Source organism: Podarcis liolepis (genome assembly GCF_965112155.1).
Source record: "Podarcis liolepis genome assembly, chromosome: 6".
NCBI classification, from domain to species: Eukaryota; Metazoa; Chordata; class Lepidosauria; order Squamata; family Lacertidae; genus Podarcis; species Podarcis liolepis.
Genome location: NC_139559.1, coordinates 51,922,619 through 51,946,028, shown reverse-complemented (window position 1 = coordinate 51,946,028; position 23,410 = coordinate 51,922,619). Strand labels below are relative to the sequence as shown.

The following is a 23,410-nucleotide window of genomic DNA, read 5'->3' as shown; positions in this document are numbered from 1 at the left end:
CCAGCATGTTAGCAAGGAACACTCCCTTTGCAGCAACACCCTCTTTAGGATGCCTTTATGTATTTATTACTAAGTGGTGGGTGAGTCACCTCCTTCAACAAAACTATGTCCACAGCAAAACTACTATGAATTGCTTTGGAGACAGGATATTGTGTTATTGCATCCTGCTTTGAATAAAAGCTGGGCTTTTTAATGTCTGGGAAGGCTCTGAGAAGGGATTCTCTCAAGAGCTTTGTCTGCTGCTCACTTGCTACCCCTACTCTTTCTGTTCAGTCTATGGGGTGATGTTTTCCCGCAGGTGCTATGGGCATAAGGGTTTTGTTCCCTTCTTAGCCCCTGCTGTGGGGCTGGAGAAATTCCAGTCCCTTTCCTTCTATGGGCCTGACTTTCCTCTTGCCCAGTCAGACCAAAATTTCAGTTCTTTGAGGCAAGAAATTATCTCTTACTTTTTTGTGTTTGGGGCTGGATCTCTGCCTTCTACCATAAATATCCATAATAATAACTATGAAGCTTTAATAACAGATTACTCCAGTATGGTAGTGCTAAATTGGTTGAGAGGAGGTTTTACCCTAGAAGAGGGTTGGAGTTTTCATTGGGGATGGGGGGGAGTTTATTGTCCGCACATTTTCTCAAGCCAGGTGGGCCCTTAAGAGGAGAGCCCTATCCTGTCTCTTTTAATTGAAGCTCTCTTGGGCCTCCCAGCTGGTGTGGAAACAGAGCAGGGGGGCTGCATTTGGGTGGCCCAGCTGGGAGGGAGGAGGTGCCCAGCCCAGCAATTTATCCAAGAGCCTGTAATTATGGGGATAATTCTGAAGGCCTGTTCCACTGCCTGGGAAGCGGCTCTGCTGAACCTAGGGGGAGAGAAAAGGGAGAGACGGTGTCAGCATGTGCAACCCAGGACTGAGATAAGTTGCTTTTGTCAACACCAGGTAATTGATCTCCCCTGCTCCTCAGTTACATAGCTACCCATTTCTCAGCTGGGTTAAGAGATGACCCTTGCCTTGAGGGCAGTTGACCATGTAGCCAGGCTGAAGCGGCACTCTGGAATCTACTAGACTAGGATGTCATAGTGAAGCCCAGGGTGTGGCTTGGAGTGGCTTCTGAGGAATGAGAAAGGGTGGCAGGAAATAAAGTCTTCCACAGAATAACCTTGCTATGAAGCTCTGCTCCAGTGCCCTGTTGGCACTGGTACTTCCAGGCATGCTCTTGCACTAGGCTTGCAACCCAGACTCTCTTTGCAAAAGCAAATTGGCTAGGCCCTTTAGACACAAGTCCTGCCGGACGTGCTGTGGAGATGTTCCTAGATCAGCCAGCTCTGGGTTACTGGGCATCTCTCCACTTGGCTCCCAACCAATTCTGCTTTTTCGGCTGCCCTTGTTGGTACCCAGCTCTGCTGCTGTGGGGAGACAAGGAGTGTTTCTGGGAGCATGCTGTGAGGCATCCTCTGAGCCAAAGAGGCCCTGCTAGGGGAGGAGTGTCCTACACAGTTGGCTTGTCTAGCAAGATGGGGCAGTGTAAGACTGTCGGACCCCACACAGTGCAAGGGCCAACTGATGGGATGGAGCTTGCAGCCTCTCCTTAAAGAAACCTGGGAATCTTGAGTACAAGAAGACCCTAATGTTCACAAGGATGTGGTCCAATGTTTTCATCCCTGCTGTTCTGAAGATATTTGAATGTTCCTGGGGAGGCTGTGAGAGTGAGATATAGCATATCTGAGGTGTGTACGTGTTCAATGCATGTGGGGTGGAATGAGGGATAATCCAATCTAATACTCAAAGCCAAAGCAGCAGTACAATTGGGAGTTTGATCAGGAGGGAGAGGGACCCTTTGCATGAAAAAGGAGAGGGCTTCCTTTGTTAATTGGAGTAAAAAAGAATTTGCATAGGGCTCCTCATTAACATGCTCACTGTTGCTACCTCGCTGTAGCCCAGAATCCCCTCCCCCAACTTTGTATCAAACAATGCTGGCCTCTCAGTGGAGGGGAGGGGGGTTAAGCAGGAGCAGCTGGGGGGGGAGGCTGTGGCACATAGAGTGACAGTACCTAAGTTTAACGCCCTCCCCATCAGACAAGAGAGTGCCCCATGTAAAGCATACTTGGCAGCTTCTCTCATTTTGCCTTGTCTTTTCATGTTGCTCCCTGGTTAATTAGGGTGTTGGAATTTGAGGCTTCCTCATTCCCCTTTGAAGCTTCAGATTGTCCTGTTCCAAATTAACCCTAATTACAAGGAATATCTCCCTCTCTTCCCTTCTTCACAACACTTGCAGATGTACTATCATTTCAGCTCCGTTGTTAATAAATAAATAAGGCTCCCAGTGTCCACTTCCTACTATCACTCATCCTGGGCAATGACAAGAACAAGGTTGTTGAGAGGGTCTCTCTCTCTCTCTCCCTCTCTGCATATTTCTGTCCCGGCCATCACATGGCACAAAACCATCTCCTGGCACTTGTTTAAAAAGAGGCTTTGTACTTAAAGACCATCTGATGAAGGACTCCTCTAATTTTTGGGATCCATCTTCGCCTGTGGCTTCAAAGTTTGGCCTGAATGTGTTCCCCACCCTTCCTCTACATTCTGGTTGTACGTGTGGTTTCTCTCCTGGGTGGCCTAGTCAAGATCAGCAGAGCTCAGCATGACTCCTGGTGCCTTGCCTCCCAAACAGCCTGGAATGGTTTGGATTCTGCCTCTGATGCTTCCCTCCCAGCTCTTCCCATCTCGGACAGACGCAGAGTGTCTGTCCCCTCCCTGTGTTCCTTGGCATAGCCTCCTCCCTCACTGGCATCCCAGCTGTTCCTTTGGGGAGAGTGGCGTGGAAACCAAAAGCATGCCTGTCAATCAGCTTGGGTTTATATATATATATATTTATAAAAATCAACAGCTACGAAATATTAAAAGAAGAATTTATACTTACAAAAAGTGACAAAATAGCAGGACAGGATAGAATTGTTGAGCTCAGCAGCGAGCTTGTAGTAAAAATGTCTACACAAACTCTCTCTTACCAAGTTTGAGAAATAAAATTTATGATGAAGAACCCAGAACGATGGAGGGGGAGAAGCACGAATAAGCAAAAGAATTATCAGGCTGTGGAATATGTGGTTTTTATGTCCTCATTTTCTGCTTCTGTTAAAAATAAGGTGAGCCAGAGAATTTGAAAAGGAAAAGATAATATGTGGGAAATGTTTTTTATTTTAATATGAACAATATTTGGATAGGCTATCCTGTAGAGCATTCTTCCTCCCACTTGGTGCCCTCCAGATAGAAAGATAATTTTATTATTTTATTTTGACAAAGTAATAATAATAAATAAATAAAAATGAGCACTCTGCCCACAAGACAATTCCATTGTAACTTTCCAACCTCCCAAAATTTCAGCCCGTCTTGTGATGGTTTGACCCATATATTTTTATAGACTACAGCTCTCATCGTCCTTGACCATTGCTTAGGCTGGCTGGAGTTGATAGGAGTTTTAGTTCAAACCACCTGGAGGACACCATGCTGAGGAACGCTGTACTAGAGTCACATAGTTGGGAATAGTTGGCAAGCACCCTACAGTGCATATTATGAACCTTCCATTTGTTGTGCTCCACAGCTGCTGCCATAAGACATACCTGTGTCACAAACTTATTTTGGTTTTGCCCCAGTTTAGCTGTCTATACTCCTTCCTTGTCCCCATCCCTGCTGCTGCCACCATCAAATAATCCTGGGAATTGCAAATTGTGGTGTTTTCTGGAGAGAGGCAACATGTATTAAACCAGTTAAAGACAGATATGTCCACACACATTTAGAAGAAAAGGAGTTGGGAAAATCAAGAAAATGTTAGAATGCATTGGTGTTTCTTGGATTCTGACCCTCAAGAGACAGCTATGTTGTCATTAGCCCCATAAACCTGGAGCCAAATGTTGAGAGTCTTCTGCAATGGCTCGAAAATGGGAAAGTGTGTATCTGAAGAAGTGTGCATGCACACGAAAGCTCATACCAAGAACTAAGTTGGTCTTTAAGGTGCTACTGGAAGGAATTTTTTTATTTTGAAAATGGGAGATTGTAGTCAAAACAGAATTTATCATTCGGTTCAGTAACCTGTCTCTCAGCCTGTGTCTCTATATCTGCAAAATGGAAATAGTGACAACTTCTCTCACATTCTTATTTTAAGGATGATTAAGGGAATGTCTACACTATAGACCCAAACCAGTATGAAATTGGTTTAACTGCCATGGATTTTCCCCTGGAGAAGTGTGGGAATTGTAGTTGTTTTTGTGAGGTTGCTTTGAGTGCTCAGATATAATCCCTTGAAAAAAGCGCAATGACCATAAAGATGGTTTAAATTTATAACACAAATTACTTAACAAATTACTGAAGCAATACTGAAGCAATGTAAATTCAATGTCAATTTCCAAATGATATATCTGTTGTTAACTTTATAAATAAAATTTTATGAAGACACTTGTGCAATATTCCTCAATGAGAAGTTTAACCACGGCAAACAAATGTCTCTGAAAGGCACCTTTATCTCTTTAACTTCCTATCTTCTGCAATGTGCAGCCACAGAAGCTTGTGTGTGCTAGGGTGTACTTTCACTTTGTACAGAGTGAATGTGAGGCTCAACAGGCTTGGGCATTACTATGACTGAACTGAGTATGCGCTGTAGAATATTTCCCAGAATCCTTTGCTATATACAGCTGTTCTGTGGCAGGCAGGCAACTTCCTCCGCAACTTGCACTATTTTGTAGCAAAGCTACCATTGGGGGATTCTTCAGAGTGGAAGCTTGGGGCACAGTGAATTTCCCCTTGGCATTATTAGTTCACTCATCCCACTCAAAGCCATAAGGGGCAAACAAAGTTATTCTCCTTCAGTTTTTAATATACTTACTACATTAGTCATATTTATATACTTCTTATTGTGGCTTCTGGAGCACCAGGTCAGTTACAGTATACGGTGGGCAACTTCCTCTGGCAGACGATGAACTACAGTGGTACCCCGGGATGCAAATGGGATCCGTTCTGGAGCCCCGTTCGTATCCTGAACAGAACGTAAGACACAACTGCATGTCTGCGCATGTGCGGGTCACGTTTCGCCGCTTCTGCGCATGTGCGTGACGTCATTTTGACCGTCTGCGTATGCGCGAGCGGTGAAACCCGGAAGTAACGCGCCCGGAAGTACTTATCCTGAAGTGTATTTATCCCGAGGTATGACTGTATAGCTCTCTGTGCTGGTAGCAGCTTCTCAATATGTAGTTTCTTCTTCCACTCGCCCTTTCCCTTTCTTTTTCAAAAATAAAATACAGTCCCAGAAGCTGCAATTACAGTGGAAGACTGTGGGGGAGGCAGTTCTTAGCTCTTTCCCTCCAACAGGTGTCCCCCTCCCCCAGTAAAACCGCTCCTTGCAAGTTGCTGAACACCTGCCTCCTCTCCAGTAGCATTTTGCTCCTAGGTGGGGAGCTTATCAAGCAATACCACTCCTTCTTGAGCCCCTCCTCACTTCTACCTCTGCAGCTGTGTTTTGTTTTGTTTTTTAAAAATACTATGTGTGATCAAGCACAACACTTCTCTGTGTCTTTTAATTTGTTTTAATTAATTAGACAACCAACACAGATTGGAGTAATCAGTCTACTAGTTAAATCTTCCAAGGGTTGGGGAAATGTATTCTTTTAACCATGATAATGTGAAGAAGAATACATGTGTTAAAGGGAAGACCAGACTGCATGATGTTCCCCTGTGGGCCTATTCTCAGTTCTAGGGTCTCTCATGTGAATAAGCGAAGAGCCAAGTAAGAGGACAGAGGTAAGTGGGAGGTATATTCACTCCAGTGTTTCTTTCCCTTTCCCTCCAGAGGGCAGCCGTGTCAGCCAGGAGCTCCGGTACACAAAGGAAAAGCTAGGAGAAGAGTCTCTGTACACACCCCAGATGCTGATACAAACTCCCAAACGGGAAGGTGAAAACATCCTGACCCCAGAGGCCTTGGGAATGCATCTTGAAGCTGCTCTGGCTGCAAGCAAAGTGCAAGTCTTACTTTACGGAAAGTGAGTTTCAAAATGGAAAATCTATGTTACTCTCATAAGAAGAACATACACTTTTTATGATGGATTAGATGAGGATCTATCTAGTCCAGCATTCAGTTTCTATCAATCTTCAGGTGTCTCTGGATGCTCACAAGCAGAGCATGAAGGTTATGGCCTTCCCCAATGTTTGTGCCCAGCACCTGTTACTCAGAGGTACATTGCCTCTGCAGCTTCCATTTAGTTAACATTCCTCTTTCCAGCAATTCTTCTGACTTTTTTTTTACATTCATTGCCTCTGCTTCTTCTTTCAGGTCTTGGGATCTCAACAAAATATGCTACAAGTCAGGTGTCCCCATAATTGAGAATGGAATGATTGCACGGGTGAGTTACCAAGGGAATGCATGCATCTGCAGGGACAGGGGTTGCACTAAAACCCATAGAAATTAGGTAGATCAGCTGGGGGAAATCTCTTTGTTAGATGGCATAAATAATTCCCTGGGGTCTAGCTGGTTGGCTAGAGAATGGGGTGGGTCTTAGAGAGGATATCCAGGTTGCTATGGGGATAGGGTGGAATCTTTAAAAAAAGGATGGTGTTACAAAGGAGCAGCTTCCCAAAGCACCCTTCTGGGTTCAGAGACTTGGACATTTCTGCATAGACTGGACATGCTTCTTTTTGCTAGACCCCTAACCCTGGTTACAATCACTCCTGTGTATCTGAGATAAGAGCTAACTATGAGGCTTTATTTCCCTTCCAGCCATATGCTGGGGGAGTAGAAAGAGGAAAATCTATTTTATCCTCAACTGCTTTCAGCAGTGCCTGACCTCTCGTGATAAGGGTTTTACATCCTGCATGCCTCAGTTGCAAGAGACTGCTGTCCCCTTCGACAGGTATCCTCAGAGTGAGAACTTCCCGTGGCCCACTGTAGCCCGTTTGGCTAGGACAAGTCTTCCAGGTTCTCATATCTGGGATCTGTTCAGATTGAGGGCTTGTATTTGGGATGGTACTCTTTGGTTCCCAAAGCCGTTCACTGTTCCAAAAGGTTGCAAGGGAGAGAATGGGGAGACAAGGTAAGTTAAGTTGCAGTAGGACACTGGTTGTAGAGAGGGTAGTCCCACCTGCAAAAAAATTATGTGAGCATTTGGGAAGGTCAAGGAAGGTAAGGGACAAAGAGAGCAAAAGAGAACTGGAAAGATGAACTTGTGGTTTTCCTCTGTGACTGTGGCTCTTGTCATTCCCAGATGATCGAGAAGCTCTTTCCTTGTGTTATCGTGACCCCACTGGACTGCTTTTGGGATGGTGCCAAGCTGCAAGGGGGTTCCGCTTACCTCCCGTGAGTACCTGTTTTTCAGGTGTACTTTTCTGCCCTGTTCTGATTGGCCTGTGAGGCCAAGTCTGTGTAGAAGGCTGTCTGTAGGTTAAGCATGTATCCAGCACAGGGATTGAGACCTGACATGCTTTTAGCTATTTCTCGTCTGTTCCCTATTCCACAGACTTAACAGACTTATCTAGGCTTTAGGAAGTATGCTTGTCTATACACATACACACTCTCACACACTGTCTTCTATCTGAGCCCCCCTCAGGTTTTTGAGAGTGCTTTCAGGCTCTTTCACAGGATGTGAAGTATGATCATTTAGCATTTTCTTAAAGTGCCCAAAGCACTTCCACTTCCCTCACTAAACACAATAATAAATATAACAAACTTTTAAGGTAGGATGGTCCTATTCTTTCAGTATTAAAGAAGGCATTACTAAAGGCTCTTGCATCCCAGTGTGTTGGTGGATGAGCTGAGATTTGAATTGGGGATTTCCAGCTCAGACGACACTTAACCTCTCGTACAGTGTCCCAGTTCTTATTTGCAGCTAAGCAAGGTCCCAACAAGGAGTAAGACATCTGAATGTAGCAGGAATGTTTGCCTGCAGTCACTGGTCAAGAACGAGGAGTAGAGGAAGAACCAGTCATGATAAGGATTGTACATGAGCCTACCCAAAAAGATGGTGGCATCTTTTTGTGTTTGGTCAATAATGCTCTTTTACCACTAAATCAGAGCTGAAGTTACCTGTTTGCCTTTAAGGCCTGCAGGCTGGATTGGCCATGGCAGGCATTGTTAGAAAGCATAGCTGATGATGATGGAGGAAGACGGGTTGCAAAAACACTTTGTGGCTTCATAATTTTCCTGTACTAATAAGCGATAGGATCTTTGCCTAATAATTGGGTTTCTTGCTTGGCTTGCTTGGCACCTGTGGAAAAGCTTCCTTCCTGTATCGGATGCTTCCAAGCTACAGTGGTTCCTCAGGTTACATACGCTTCAGGTTACATACGCTTCAGGTTACAGACTCGGCTAACCCAGAAATAGTACCTCGGGTTAAGAACTTTGCTTCAGGATGAGAACAGAAATTGTGCAGTGGTGGTGCAGCGGCAGCAGGAGGCCCCATTAGCTAAAGTGGTGCTTCAGGTTAAAAACAGTTTCAGGTTAAGAACAGACCTCCAGAACGAACTAAGTTCTTAACCCAAGGTACCACTGTACTTACCTACCTTTCAGTATTTTTTCAGCGTGCATTATTGCTTGTTTGGGGAAACGGAAACATAGTTCTCATTTTCAGTGGCACATATACTATTAAGGTGGCACCTGTGGCACAGGAAGGAGAGTACTGTCCATCTGCTGTAGAATAGCATAATTTGCCAGTTACCACTATAATACTACAGCTTTTCTCCTCTTACCTATTCCACCACGGCATGGCCAAGGAGATTTTGCTTACACCCCCCCCCCTTGTTCTGCGATGCCACATTAGGGAGGGGGTGGTAACAGTTAGTGGGTGGTAAGATAGTCTCACATCCTCCAGCCTGCCCCCACAGAATTTGGGTATAGGTCCACAGCCCCAGCAGTTTCTCCCTGTCCCACTTCCGAACCAGAGGGAAAACGCTTTCTCTAGTCTCCTACCCCCTCCCCTAAGTTTCTACTTTGGGGCCAATTGCTTTGTTTTGTTGCTCCTGCTGCCTCGTAATTATGTTTCTATTAAGGTGTACAAAATGGGGGATGGAGGGGGAGAGAGGGTAAAGATGTGGGGACCAGCCCCACTGGAGGCACTGGGGGAGGGAGGACCAGGAACAATAGCCAGCATTCTTTCTGTTTACAAGTGTGTTTGTCCATAAGGGGCCCTGGAGACTTATGCTTTGTCAGCAAACGGCAACACCACGTATTCTCATGCTAATGATACTTTGAAAGCTCCAAGTTGCCCAACAAATGGAATAGTAGCTTTATTCAGCCTGCTGCTGAGAGAAAGGGGACAGGGAGGGAGGGAGGAGAAAACAGATTTCAGAAAAATTAAAAGAGGGAGGGGTTTTAATATCAAACTGTCAAGAATAAGGGTTGGGGTAGGGTGAAGTGTTTTCCGTTGAACTCGGGAGCAGCACAAATGCAAGGTGTGGGGTTTTGTTTTTTTAAGGGAACAGGGTCTGTTTCATCTCACTGAGTTTATCTCATACAAATGTTGGGTGCTATTTGCAGGGTGATTCACTGAACAAAATGGAGTGTTACTCTTAAGCACCCCCCCAAAGGACAGCTAAAGGTTACAGAATTTGAGACTTTGGGGTGCTTTCAAGCTTCCCTTTTCTTTTCCTTTTTTAAAGTAGATGAAGTATGGGGTTTTAAGAACACACTTTGCATAACAGCTCAGACTCATGTGCAAACCAAGGCAGTTGGCAAGGAAGCCTGGGGATTTTCTTGCTCTTCCTAGATTCTTCCATGAAACGTCATGTCCTTGCTCCCTTACTTTCTGTATCCAGTCTCTTGGGTTCCTTGTTTATTTATAATGACTCTCGTATCCCCCCTCCTCCACTGCTCAGAAATTTCACACACACGTCCCAAAGTTTTCTTGTCAGTGGCTGGAATGGGGGAGTCTTTTCCTCAGGTCCAGCTTCCGCTTCAGTTCAGCTGAGGGTCTCTCTCTCTCTCTCTCTCTCCCCCTCCTTTTAACGCAAAGGGAGAGAAAACTTGGGAGAACAAAGGGCAGCAATCTATGGAAAAACAAAAGGGCCCGACTTGGCTCAGTGAAGCAAGAAACAGCAGATAAAAGAAGCTCTCTTTGGGAGCAGGAGCTGGGCTGTTTGGAATGTGGGAATCAGGCAAGGAAGAACCTTCTTGGGACCTGGGGGTTCATGAATGATTGGAGAGTGATTCTGCTCTGAGCATGACAAGACTTTCCCTGCCCCTGCTTTCTTGCTTTCCACATCTTGGAGTTTTGCTTTTTCCTTCTGTTTTTCAAAAAAGAAAATAGCAAGCAAAATAGACTTTGCTTTATGATTCCAGCTGAAAGGACAAAATGCTGCAACTCCCTTCTTCATATCCAACCACTCCCCCCCCCCCCCTTCTTCAACTTATTTTGGTTTGTTTGGCTACAAACCTGTGTGGAGAGACAGAAAAAATCCCTCGCAGCCAGCTCTCTAGAAAGAGTCTGGGAGACAAGCTTTGACTATCAAGGCTTTCAGTAATTTGATAGGCTCTGAGAGTAGAGCCTGTAGGTCTTCAGGCCCTGATCCTGCATGGACAAGCTCCTCCGATGTTAATGGCTGCACAACAGGAACAAGAACAGATTCTCCCATTAGACTGGGAAAATGAACATGGAAAATCATACCTGGCAAATTTCCTTGCTGCAGAGCTCTTATAGACCCAGAAACTTAGGGGCTAATTACTCCGGGGCTATGTGAGCAGGACTGTCTGTACCTCCAATCCACTGGGAAGACGTACGGTTGCTAAGATTATATCAAGGCACTGAGGGAGACTGCAGTCGCCTTGCCACTTTCCCTTGCTTCTGTGGCCTCAATGATGCAAACCCTCCATGACAGGAAGTTGAAGACAAGAATGCATGAGAGCACCAGTGGAAGAGTGAGTGGCATCAGAGGAACTGTAGCTCCAGCCTCAGGGTTGTTGTTGTTGTTGTTTACGGCATTTAAAGCAGAGATGGGGAGCCTCAGGCCCAGGGATCTTAATGCAGCCCTCCAGGCCTCTGTATATGGTCCTCATGAATCTCCCTGGGCCACAGCTCTCACTTGCCCTGCTTTTTGGAAATAGGCCTCTTGTTAGAAATTTGCTTCAGTCATGTTAGGAAGATGCTGCATGAATGGCAGTGGAGGAGAGTTGCTGGATATAATCAGACCTGAAACAAGATGCCAGGATTTGTTTGGATTGTAGCTATAACCTTGATCTCGGAGAATGTGACACAAAGCCTGGATCAATTACAATATACTGGCTAATTGAGTTCACTGTCAAATTCTACTCTATGAAGTTTCAAAACCTCCACCCTTTCCAACAGGTACTGGTCTAGGGAAATATCTTTTATCAGCTAATCTCTTGTCAGACCAAGCAGAGGATTTGCCCCCTCGAAAAGTTGCCCATTTGGAAAGTTTACTATAATCAGAGATCCCTTAAAGACGATTCCCCTTCCTGCTAAACTGTATTCCTATCTGTCTAGAGCTGGAATTAATTCCTAAGCAACTCCCTTGTACTTTATACAGATAAAACTAACCTTTATGGCTCATTGTGGCCTTTGGAACCATTCTTATTGCCTCTTCTCTGACCTTTGCCAGTACTTTATATGTTGCCAGAAGCAGTCATGCAAGTTGCTTGGGTTTAGTTCTCTGTATATCTTGTCTCAGTGGTTCTTCTCGCTAGCCCCAGATACTCATTTTGGTGGGTCACTGACCCTTCCTCACAGTGTGAAGCCAAGGAACATTTTCAGCGAAACTAGAAAGTGACCAAATAATGGAGTTTCCACAAGATTCTTGTGAAATTTACTGTCTCAGGATAATGTTGGGCAGAACTTGGCACAATTTGCCCTTTCTTTGGTGGGTAAGGAAACTCTAAGTCTAATACTACATTTTCAGGGGATGTGACCTTTCCTCTTTAGTACAACAGATCTGTCATTGCAATGGTTGGAGATGAAGCCTTCCTGGGATAGATCCTTCCACACTTGCTCATTAACTAAGTTGCATGTTACAAGGGTTACCCTTTTTGTTTGGGCAGAAGCAAAATGCCTTTTCTCCCATCAAGAAGCCTTTTATCCCTGTGCACAAATGCATCGGGCCAAGTGTTGTGCATGGAAAATACCCCTCTTCCCTTTCCAGCTTTTGTTGAAAGATTCTCTTTTGCTTCTGGAATACACCCTGATGCCCCTACATGCACATGACCCCAGCCTACGGCACGCACACAGCTCTGGTGCTCCCAGAGGAGGCACTGTCCAGATCCTCTGGAGCTGGCACTCTAAACCAGATGCCAAATGAAAGCAGCATGCCTGATCCTGTTATGCACGGGAACAAAAGGAATGAAGCCCTATATCAGCACTAAGCAGACCCCTCCCACCCCCTAAATGAGCCTTGTGCAGCCAGTCAGGGCAATTAACGCCAGCGTGCTAACATCTTGATAGAGGCAGTGCTGGGAGAGCCAGGGCTCTGTATGCAAGGGAGAAGCAGTAGTACACAGGACAAGGGAAATGGACTTAAATTATGGCCAGACCTAGTATGTGGTGTGTGTGTGTGTTCAGAGATCTTACTTCTTGGGGGACAAGTCCACGTTCCTTCTCTAGCCTCTTTATTGCTCCAAAGGAAAATAAAAGCTGCTCAAGTATGCATTGCTGCATAAGTCTGCTACAGCCCAGACATATGGTCAGGTTTAGCCTTACAAATATTCACACAAATTACTAGCCTACCAGAAAATGTAGTTACCTGCCTACTTATACATATATGAATTTACAAGCCTCCTCGTAAAATCATCCATTTAATATAATCTGTAATAGGAATAAGTGATGCTATCTGGATACTTTTATTTCCCTGTTAACCCACATTTTATCTCTATAGGGGCCGGCGCGATATCCAGTGGACTAACTTAGACCCCATTCAACTGATGGAGGAGTTGGGTCAGTTTGCCTCGCTGGAAGGATTCAAGGAGATGCTGGATAAGGCAGAGGTTGGCCAGGCCTATATGGAGCGGCCTTGTCTTGACCCCTTTGACCCTGAGTGTCCTACAAGTGCCCCCAACAGCCAAAGCCGGCAGGTAGGTTTGAGCCAGGCATATTCCCCAACTACTCAGTGTATATGTATGTCTGGACTGGACTCAGGGTAAATATGTATGTCTGGACTGTTCTTCACACTGCAGATGACAGCTCATGCAATGGCATACTCTCCAGCAATAAAACATTTGGAGCTTTATCTAGCTTTCAACACATAGTAAATATTTTTGTAAGAAAGCACATGCTTTGCATGCAGACAGTTCCAGATTCAGTCCGTATCATCTCCAGGTAGGGCTGCAAGGGACTCCTGTCTGAGACCCTGGAGAGCCACTGTCAATCAACTTTGACAGAACTGAACTAGATGGACCAGTGGTCTGAATTCATGTAAAGCAGCATCTTATGTTCCTAAGGAGGAGAGCTCCATTTTATGGGTGTTTAGATCTGACATTAAGAGGTGCACTAAGACAGGTTGGACAGCTGCACACACAATGCAACCTTCTTGTAATAGCCTTTTTGAAAAGGAGAGAATTGTAATATTGCGAAGTGCACTCAGTAGCAATTCTGCAGAATGGACACAAAATTTACCACATGGGCAAAGAATTTGGTAAATGATTAATCTTACCTGGGATCACAAAGCTAAAGAGATCTGCAAATTCCATAGATAAATGTGGCAAAAAGGCGAGTGCCATTCAGTGCCCCTAAGACATGCTAACCAAATAAAAAGTCAGTTTCCCCAATTGTTATACCTTTGCTTCAAGATACCTGTAGTCAAGATACCATAGGAGCTAACTCCTTTGCCCTCCCAATAAAATATTTGAGGGATCCCCCCGAAGTTGATGGGCATTGCCATTCAAATGGTGCGAGCATGCCACATCTTGTGATCGATTATGCAGGGTGGGGCTTATTTTATTCAGGTTGGCACCCCTGCAAGGTACACACTAAATAGCATGACATAAGACTGATGTAGCCAAAGTAAATGAACATTCTGGCTACAAAAAGTAGAGCTGATTCTCCTGCCTGGACTCTGGGAGGGGTGGGGAGGAGGCTCGATGAAGTCACAGAGCTCTTCAGAATAGCTTCCTTGTGTCTTGTTGGAGCTAGGGACCTCTTTTCAGGCACCGTGTGCCCGAAAAGGCTGGATTCACTGTGGGGTCCCCCATTTGGTTAGCTTTGCCCTTCTGTGTCCAGGAGTGTGGGGAGATGTGGAATGCAAGGCAGCGTGCCAGAGAGGCACAGGCAGGAATGATGGTGCTGATCCAGGCAGACGCAGTGCAAGTGCTCACCAGCAGGTGGTCATAGTTGGAATGCGTCCCAGAACAGATGGCAGCTTCGGAGCTTTTGGAAGGTGGAGGGGGGAGAGAGCAGTGTGTGCGTACACACACGGAGCACATATGACCAAGGGCAAGCACAAGGAGCGGGAGGATGGAGTTGCAGCCATAATTCCACATTTCCTGGCTTGAAAGCCAGACTGTTATCATTATGGCTATCCAGTTTCTCTCGCTGCCACCACAGGAGCAGGAAGGAGATGCCTGTAGGATTGAAGGGAACACCCAGTGTGCCTGTGGGCAAGCACATGCACACACAGGATGATATAGTCAGAATGGATTCTGCAAACTCCTCAATCAAATGCAAATAGACACTATGATTTATATGCAGAAAAGCATATTAGTTGCCTGATATAATACTGAGTCTTCTTATATTTCTCTTAGTTGGATAAATATTATCAAGCATTAGCTGAATTGAATTCATCCATCTGGTATTGTCCAAATGGGCTGCTTGTTGTTGTTGTTGTTGTTGTTGTTGTTGTTGTTGTTATCCTTTTTGGCTGAAAATGTGGCACTGCTGCTTGGCAAGGTAGATAGATAGATAGATAGATAGATAGATAGATAGATAGAATGTGAAGCCATGATTGGCATGCTTTATGAAAGTGCTGTCCTCCAGCTTACAAGGTGATAGGAATTTTCCTGCTTTTCCCATTGCTTGATGTTTGTCTTATGACTGTGTGGGTGACTCACTGGTGATTGCAGGGCGACAGAGCCAGACTGATTTTGGGTCGTCATTCTATGAGAATACCTAGGCCAGGGGAGAACCAATGTGGAGCACTGTCACATAAAAGCTAGAATCTATCAGATCTCTTCAGCTCTGCTTGCTTTCCCTGCACAGAGATTGTGTGATTTATTATGTCTCAGGGTTCCAGGCATTATGATAATGGTGGCAATGCCATATGGCATGTCGCCGTCTTCCATCCTCGGCAATCAGGGAGGCATCAGGCTGCTCCAAGGAGTAGTTATTCTGACAGTTGTTAGTAAACCTTCTTAATTGTTCCAGGCCAATGTCACTGAACTGAAATGTGGATTATTATTGTCAGATGTGAGGTTACATAGCTAGGAGCAGAATGGATTATTTCCAGAGAGGATCTCAAGCCTTGCCCATTATTGTTAACCAGCAGAATATGCAATATTATTATGTTTATGTATGTGGTGTTTGCTAAAAGAGAGCTTCTGTTTGTTTTCTGCCTTTCAAGGGCATATGTGTATGTAGGGTCCCTATCAGCAAGGGACTGACCACCCAGGGCAGGTTTAGCCCCCAGTCCAACATTGTCCCAAAGGGCAGAAATTTACTTTTCTCCACAGAAGAGGACGTCAGCTATTCACTAATGGGTGATGGTAAAGAGAAGCACCTGGGCACCTCATTGGTGTTTGGGCTACACCAGCTCCAGCCAGTGAGAATTAAGCCTGTTCCTATTTGTATAGTTCCCTATAAGGTTCAATTTCTTGGTCACTCCTGGATGTGACAGAATGCTGGAATAGTGTTACGGAATAATGGGAAATATTCTTTGTTTTGTTTATAGAGACATGGATTGTTCCAGTAGCACGGTTAATGTCTAAAGTGCTTTACATTTTTTTCACTATTTTATTTCCATTTATTGGATACAAAACTGAAGCTAATAAATGTTGACTTTTCCAAAGTGCTCAATGAATTCATGGTTGAGCAGGAATTTAAACCTGTTTGGGTCACTCAAATTCAATATTCTGTCTGCTAGAGCAGGCTGCCTGTCCTACTGAGAATTTCGTGTGTGTGTGTGTTCGGTTTTTGTTTTGTTTTGTTTTTTACATGTGACATTTGCAGAGGAGCAACATTTGCCCTTGCTTTCCATAACAGCTGGGTTTTGTTTTATTAGCCAGCTAGTCAGGGCTATAGCATATAATCCCTTAGTCTTAAGCAGAACAGTTCTGCTTCAGTAGTAGTAGTAGTAGTAGTAGTAGTAGTAGTAGTAAATGTACACAGTGCACAAGTCAGAAGTGTGCAAAGATACTTCTTCCTCCATGAAAAGCAGGAGATGGGGCTATAGTGGTGTCCTTAATATGCATCTAAAATACCTGTGCTTATGTCTGCAGTTTGTGCTGCTATTTTTAATTCCATTCTTGTTGTCTCCACCAGGAACCAGACATCCCCTCAGAGCTCACAGGTGGCTGCCATGGCTTCTCACGAAAATACATGCACTGGGAAGAGGAACTGATCCTGGGTGGCACTGTGAAGGATTCCCAGGGCAAACTGCAGGGGTAAGTGTGTGTTTGTGTGGTGTGTGTGTGCCTGTCAAGTTAGAGGCCTGTGGTCAGGAATAACTCAGTAGCTAAGGAATTCTTTATGCAGAGCAGATGGCTTTTCCCTGCAAGCAGGGCCAATTAAAAAGGATGGACAAAGTCATAAATGTTGTGTTTGAATGGTGAGGGGAGAGGACAGTGTGGCTCCTGGGAACTGCTTGGACTCTCACTGCTACCCCTTTCACAGTTGGGGGTGGTAGTAAACTGCCTCCTGAGCCAGCTTGTAACTTGATGCCACTGAGGTTCATATTCTCGTGGGTGCATGTCCGCGACCTGACCCTAGGAGCAACTGGCTTGGGCATTCCTAAGCCATGGGATTTATGTTGATCCCTGAAGCTCTGGCTGCCATCACCCCTTGCCTCCCGAAGCCACCTCCCCCCACCCCAATTCCTTCCAGCTGCCGTGGATGCTGGAAGACACAGCACAGACACCTGCTTGCAGCAATCCGCAGTCCTGATCCTAGAAAGGGGCTCAAATGCACATTGGGAGGTTGATTCCACACATGTCTGCACTGTGCTGGCACCTGCAGTTATCTGTTCGACAGGTTGCCATACCTTCTGTTTTGGCATGGTGGGGCACATTCCGCATGCTGGTGGGGGCAGTGTCATAATCGGTATCAGCTTTTAAAAACCATTGTTCTTCAGAGGGGAATTCTTGTGTCTCTGAACCCTTCCATATCTCACAAGGCAAAGAGCTGCAAAAATGGCTAAGGAATGGACAATAGATTGGAGACAAGGATTATTGCTGCTATACATCGCCTTGCTTTGGTTTTAAAACCCCATGCAAGGAAGCAGCCAGAAAATGGGAAGCAGCCAGAAAATGGGAGAAAAGATCCTCACCTTTTAAAGTAGGAAGGCTCAGGCAGAAGAAAGAGATGTGCTTCTGATATGACAGGGAGGTGCATCTGCAGCCATTTCCAGCTCTTTTCATGCATTTCTAGAACACAATACATGCAGGCTTTTCTTGTTGTGTATAGATTGGGATGTATACATAGTGAACTTTCTATGCAAATCATCTGCCTATTGGTTTTTCTCATGTTTTGTGTGGAACGTTAGTCAGTGACTTGTTTTCTATGGCAGCTGATCGACACAGCATGCATACCTTTTGCATACCTTTTTGACAGGGGTGGCCAGCCACCTGTTTCAATTGAAAAAAGCCGCATAAGTGGGCTTGTGAAAGAACTGTGCACAGAATGAGGGCTGACTGTGAGATAAAGAAAGCAGAAATCAGGCTTTTGGTTTCTGCCTTGAGCCTGGGCAGTGGGGGAGCAATGGGGCCTAAAGGCTCTAGTTCCAGAGCTGAAAGGAGCCCTGCCTCCTTGACTGTGAGTAGAAGGGTTGTCTCTCATCCAGCTTCTGTTTCTTGCAGAGCCGAAGCCCTACAGAGCATGTTCCTGTTGATGAGCCCACGACAGCTCTTTGAGCACTACCGGGATGACTATGAGATACACGACATCAGCTGGAGTGAGGAGAAGGCAGCTGCTGTGCTGGAGGCCTGGCAGCGGGAGTTTGTTGAGGTGAGATGGACAGGTTGGTTTGTGGCATCTCTGTGGGAACTCCAGGGCTGCTTGATGCAGGTGTGTGCAAGGGTGAAGACACAAATGTGTCTACAAAAGGCTGAAAAAGTGTGTGCATGGAAGGGAAGATGCTAGAAAGATGACGGGCAAAACTGCATGCAGGTCTGTCAGTGAGGAGCAGAATATTATGTAGGGCTGCATGCAAATATGCATCTGCCAGTGTAAAAAGGTTGGGTGCCACCATGAATGCTTACAAGCATGTAGAATGGCATGAAAAACAATTTATAGGGTGAAAGCATAGCCAGTTGTTCTTGAATTGAGTGTATGGACCCTGTACAGTTTTCTGTCTTGCTTGGTATTACTACATGACATGTATAGCAGCATATAGGCTCCTTCATGCCTATGAGCCTTCATGCCTATGCCTGGCGTGTAGATGGATCCTGTGGATGCATTTATGTATGTGAAAAGGATCCCAGCCACTGAGGTGACTCGTCTCCTCCCAGTATCTCATGAGTCTTGCTTCTTTGCAGTTGGCCCAGGAATCCCTCCCTGCGAATTCCTCCCAGACTATCCATGCCTTCTCCACCACCACGCTCGATGACATCATGAAATCCTTCTCAGATGTGAGCGCTATCCGTGTGGCTGGCGGGTATCTGCTGATGGTGTGTAGCAGCTTCTTCCCTCCCCTCCCTCCCTCCTATTCCTTTATCTTCCATTGTGTACTAAAGCATAGCTTTTTCGTCTTCGCCTTTCTTCTCATTAATTGCCGTCTCAATTCTCCTCCACTTGCAGCTGGCGTATGCCTGTGTCACCATGCTGCGTTGGGACTGTTCCAAATCACAGGGTGCTGTGGGCCTGGCTGGGGTTCTTCTGGTTGCCCTTTCCGTGGCAGCAGGACTTGGACTGTGTTCTCTGCTAGGAATCTCATTCAATGCAGCCACGACCCAGGTAGGACACATTTTGGAGAGGTCTGCCTTCCCTAATGACCACCCTTTGTTCTCCATCAATTTCCCCTCCTCTTTGCTCAGCAAGCAGGAGAACTGTCTGCTCCATCAATTTCTCAGGTTATGCAATGCTGAGGTTATGTTCTGCCTCTCTATCCCTGCTTGGCATTAGAAGATGCTGTGTTGTAAAGAGCACTTGACCTTCAGATGCATGGCTGTTCCTGAGGTTCCAATGACCATCGTGCTGCCTTCAGCACAATCAGATCGCTCTAGCTGCCTACATGCTGTTTCTTGTTCAGAAGTTCCAGAGGAATATACGATACTGTATATTCCCTAGTAGCTGAGTTTTTAAAAAAGAACAACTGTCCATTTGTACCGAGGCAGGTACAGACTAGGAGTATGCCACAAAGAGAGCCTTAGCTAAGGTGCCTGCAAGGCAAGGAAGGAGCCTAATAAACCAGGTGCAGGTGACTCAAATATATGTTAGCAGAAAGCAAAAGCCCGCCAGAGTCACCAGCCGACCTGACTTTGGTTAACATGAGAATCATTTAGAGCCTGAGTATAACAGCAAAAGGAAGAATTTGTGGTGCCTTCCAGTCACAGTTTGCAGCCTGAGACCTGTTTCTACTTTTGTGGGATTTGAGCAAGTCCTGGATGTGCTCCTCTAATTGGGATTCCTCCCATTGTGCTTTCCTCCATATCTGTATAGGTGCTGCCCTTTCTGGCACTGGGCATTGGTGTGGATGACATGTTTTTGCTGGCACATGCCTTCACAGAGACCAGCCAGCACGTCCCTGTCAAGGTAAGAAGGTTCCCTGTTTTCGCACAAGCCTTTGAGTCCCTATGCATTTCCAGTGCACGCTCAATCTGTCCTCAACTCTATTCTCACGGTTCCTCATTTGCACCTTTTCAATGCAGGAGCGGACTGGGGAATGCCTGCGCCGCAGTGGCACCAGTGTGGCACTCACCTCTGTCAATAATATGATTGCTTTCTTCATGGCTGCTCTTGTGCCCATCCCAGCACTACGTGCCTTCTCTCTACAGGTAAGCCCCTCTGCTAGTTGCTCCTCCATGCAGGTTTGTCAGCAAACTGTGCTTATGCACATTTGCGTTTTCTTTGAATCTCACTGCAGGCAAGCCTTCACTTCCACTCTGGAGGTAGCTGTGCCCCCAGTCTCCATGGCCTTGGCTGGAAAGCTGGGTGATCCCTCCCCTTGAAGGATAGATGCCCCTCCTTATACAGAGGGTGACCTGGCTCAGGATCTTCAGCATGTTTAATTGTTCTCCCTCCTTCATCTACTTGCAGGCTGCTGTCGTGGTAGTGTTCAACTTTGCCATGGTGCTTTTCATTTTTCCCGCCATCCTGAGTCTGGACCTTCACCGGCGTGAAAACAAGAGGCTCGATATTCTGTGCTGCTTCTACAGGTACTGTCTTAAGTGTGTCTGTCTGTCTGCTTGTTTGTTTGTCTGTAAATAAATATGTGTAGCTGCTGGCGGTGGAGGGGCAGTTGCCCCCGCCCCAAAAGAGTCCCTTCTCCTTTGGGGCAGTACTGCGCTCTCCCTGGCTAGGCTGGGCTCCATCAGATCTCCCAGGAGAGGAGACGCATGCTGCAATTGGGGGCAGTGGTTTGGAAAAGTCATTAAGCCCAAGAAGAGAGGATCAAATGCAGCTGTAAGGAAAACAGCAAGAGAACAAAGCCAGCTGCACAGATGGTAGTGCTCTCAACAACATTTTGAAAAACACATTTCTTTATTATGGTAAAAGTTTGTCTATAAGAACAAGTCAAAATGCACATCAAACTGAACATAAAATCAGCATACTCTGAAAAGCCCCTTTAAAGGCATTGTGAAGGGTATCTCTATCTGCTCACCAAGAGAAGTGGAACTTTTTGTGATAGTTATATCCAGATGCTGAGTGTGAGTTAGGATGCCTGGCTGGCTAGGGGACTGTGTGTTGCCCAGGAGTTTCTCAGGGTCTTCTTCTCCCCACAGCCTCTGCTCCACCCACGTCATCCAGATTCAGCCACAGGAATACACGGATGCAAATGACAACCCCACGGCACCTGCTTTCCCGCATGGACATCCAGCACTGACCACCAGCACACGCATCACCACTACAGTTCAGGCCTTCACCCAGTGCGATCCCTCCGGGCGTCATGTGGTCACCATCTTACCACCCACCCAGCATGTCTATACCACCCCTTCCACTCTCCTGCCTGCCAACCCTTTGGGGTCGCAAGTCTTCACCCCTGCCAGCTCCACCCGTGATCTTCTGGCACAGCTGGATGAGAACAAAAGTGCCCAGGAGTGTGTGCCGTTGCCCCTTTGTCATTGGAACCTCTCCAGCTTTGCTCGCGACAAATATGCACCTATCCTGCTGCAGAGCCAGACCAAGGTAGGCAGCTGAGAATCGCTTTCTTTGTGGGTGGCATTCTGCCCTATGTTGAAAGAAAAGGGGGGGGAGTACAGCATCCTGGGTAGCAAGTCTGTGATGCCAGCACTACAGCCAATGGAGAACTAAAGCTCCCTGTTCTTCTCGGAGATGAGAGAACGAATCTGGAATGTAGTCATTGTGCATGTCATCCTATATGAGGACCATGGTGTTGCTCTCCCCTGTGCCCTGCCTATCAGGGGCAAAGATTGCATGTCCCAAGTAGTCATTCAAAGACAAGAGCTGTACATCTTTCCTATAGTCTATTTTTACACATCTAGGAAGTTAGGTATGAAGGCTCTGCATCTTCCTTGGGTAATTCCAGATGAAGTGGCTGTGTCAGTCACAGATAATCTAGATGATCTAAGATATTGTGTGTGTGTTTACCTTCAGAGAGGGAGAGGGCCAGGTACAGAGTCAAAAGAACTATGTTCTCAAGGTTAATATATATGTGTGTGTTATGTGCCCCCTTGCATGGAAAACCCCCTACCTGTCATTATTGATTCTCTTGCCTTACAAGTATGCTCCATACTCCCACAACATGGAACATTTTGATATAAACTCCATTAGAGGCAATTCATACCCTACACGTACAAGTAGGAAGTGGGGCTGGGTAGTTGCAGTTCCAGCCCCAAGCAGTTGTTTGCTTTTCTTGTGGGCTTCTCATAAACATCTGGCTGTCCACTGTGTCCACTGTCCACAGATTTTCTTCCATTCCCCCTATGTTTGTTAAGTCAAGTCTCTTGACAGCAACAGAGGACAAGTTAGCTTCTGCAGAAGACATTGGGGTCGGAGTGCATCCGTCTTCACTCTTTCCTTTCTGCATTTCCAGGGAATTGTTGTAGTCCTGTTCCTGGCACTGCTGGGCCTGAGCCTCTACGGTACAACCAAGGTGCATGATGGACTCTACCTAACGGATATTTTACCACGAGGCACAAAGGAGCACGCCTTCATTTCAGCTCAGTTCAAATACTTCTCCTTCTATAACATGTTTGTGGTTACAAAGGGTGGCTTTGACTACCCCAGCTCACAGGAGGCCCTCTACAGCCTGCACCAGGCCTTCACCACCATCCAGTATGTTGTGCGTGATGAGAACCGCCAGTTGCCGAAGATGTGGCTGCACTACCTCCAGGACTGGCTGCGAGGTGAGTCAAGGACATTTTGCCAACCCTCTCTCCTGTCTTGCACTGCCTCTGCCCCAAGAAGTGGGGTGGGATGCCCTCCTCCAGCTCTCTGTGCAGGATGCTTTTAGTACAAACCTGCTTAAAGGCTAGAAGATGCATGAGAGTTTGGATGAGGTGTTAGTGGCCAGCTGCTTCCAGGGAAGGAAAGCATCAATGTCTGTTTCACAACCATGTTCAGCATAAGTGCTATAAATAATTTTTAGCTTCTAAGGAACCAGAAGCTCTTCATCTTATACACACATCCATTTAGGCAAACACTGTTTACAGCCTTCTCTGCAGTGGCTCCCCATCTGTGGAATGCTCTCCCCAGAGACGTTCACCTGGCACCTTCATTATACACTTTAGGCGCCAGGCAAAAACGTTGCTTTTTAACCAGGCCTTTGGTTGATTTGATTGATATCCTTTACCCTTTAAAAATGTGTTGGGGTTATAGGGTTGTTGTTTTTATTTTGATTATGTATTTTGTAGTTTTTATATTCTGATTATATTCTGTGAACCACCCTGGAACCCGTGTGTACATGCTCACTTGCACAGTTGTACATGTGCCCTTCTGCCTTCTAGGATTACCAGCTCTGTTCATGTTCCTCTAAAGTAGTCACAGAAACATGCGGCAGGGGCTGAGAGATCTGAGTTAAACGGCAAAGGGGTGGAGGTCATGAAAGAGGGGAAGGGATTGGCATACTAGTGAGAGGAGCTCTTGCTTCTGGGCCTTGGGTTCCACAGATGGCACTCCCTT

General features: G+C 46.0%; 1 protein-coding gene across 1 annotated transcript in view; it reads left to right on the top strand.

Moving 5' to 3' along the window:
- The window catches only part of PTCH2 (patched 2), a 76,721-nt gene that overhangs the window by 44,221 nt on the left and 9,090 nt on the right, over nt 1-23,410 (top strand). Inside the window, exons 8-20 of the mRNA XM_083509523.1 lie at nt 5,824-6,013; nt 6,304-6,373; nt 7,232-7,323; nt 12,843-13,038; nt 16,436-16,557; nt 17,968-18,115; nt 18,646-18,777; nt 18,908-19,063; nt 19,769-19,861; nt 19,978-20,103; nt 20,366-20,484; nt 21,052-21,454; nt 22,323-22,635. Of these exons, the coding sequence (XP_083365649.1) occupies nt 5,824-6,013; nt 6,304-6,373; nt 7,232-7,323; nt 12,843-13,038; nt 16,436-16,557; nt 17,968-18,115; nt 18,646-18,777; nt 18,908-19,063; nt 19,769-19,861; nt 19,978-20,103; nt 20,366-20,484; nt 21,052-21,454; nt 22,323-22,635 (2,160 nt within the window). The remainder of the gene's footprint in view (nt 1-5,823; nt 6,014-6,303; nt 6,374-7,231; nt 7,324-12,842; nt 13,039-16,435; nt 16,558-17,967; nt 18,116-18,645; nt 18,778-18,907; nt 19,064-19,768; nt 19,862-19,977; nt 20,104-20,365; nt 20,485-21,051; nt 21,455-22,322; nt 22,636-23,410) is intronic.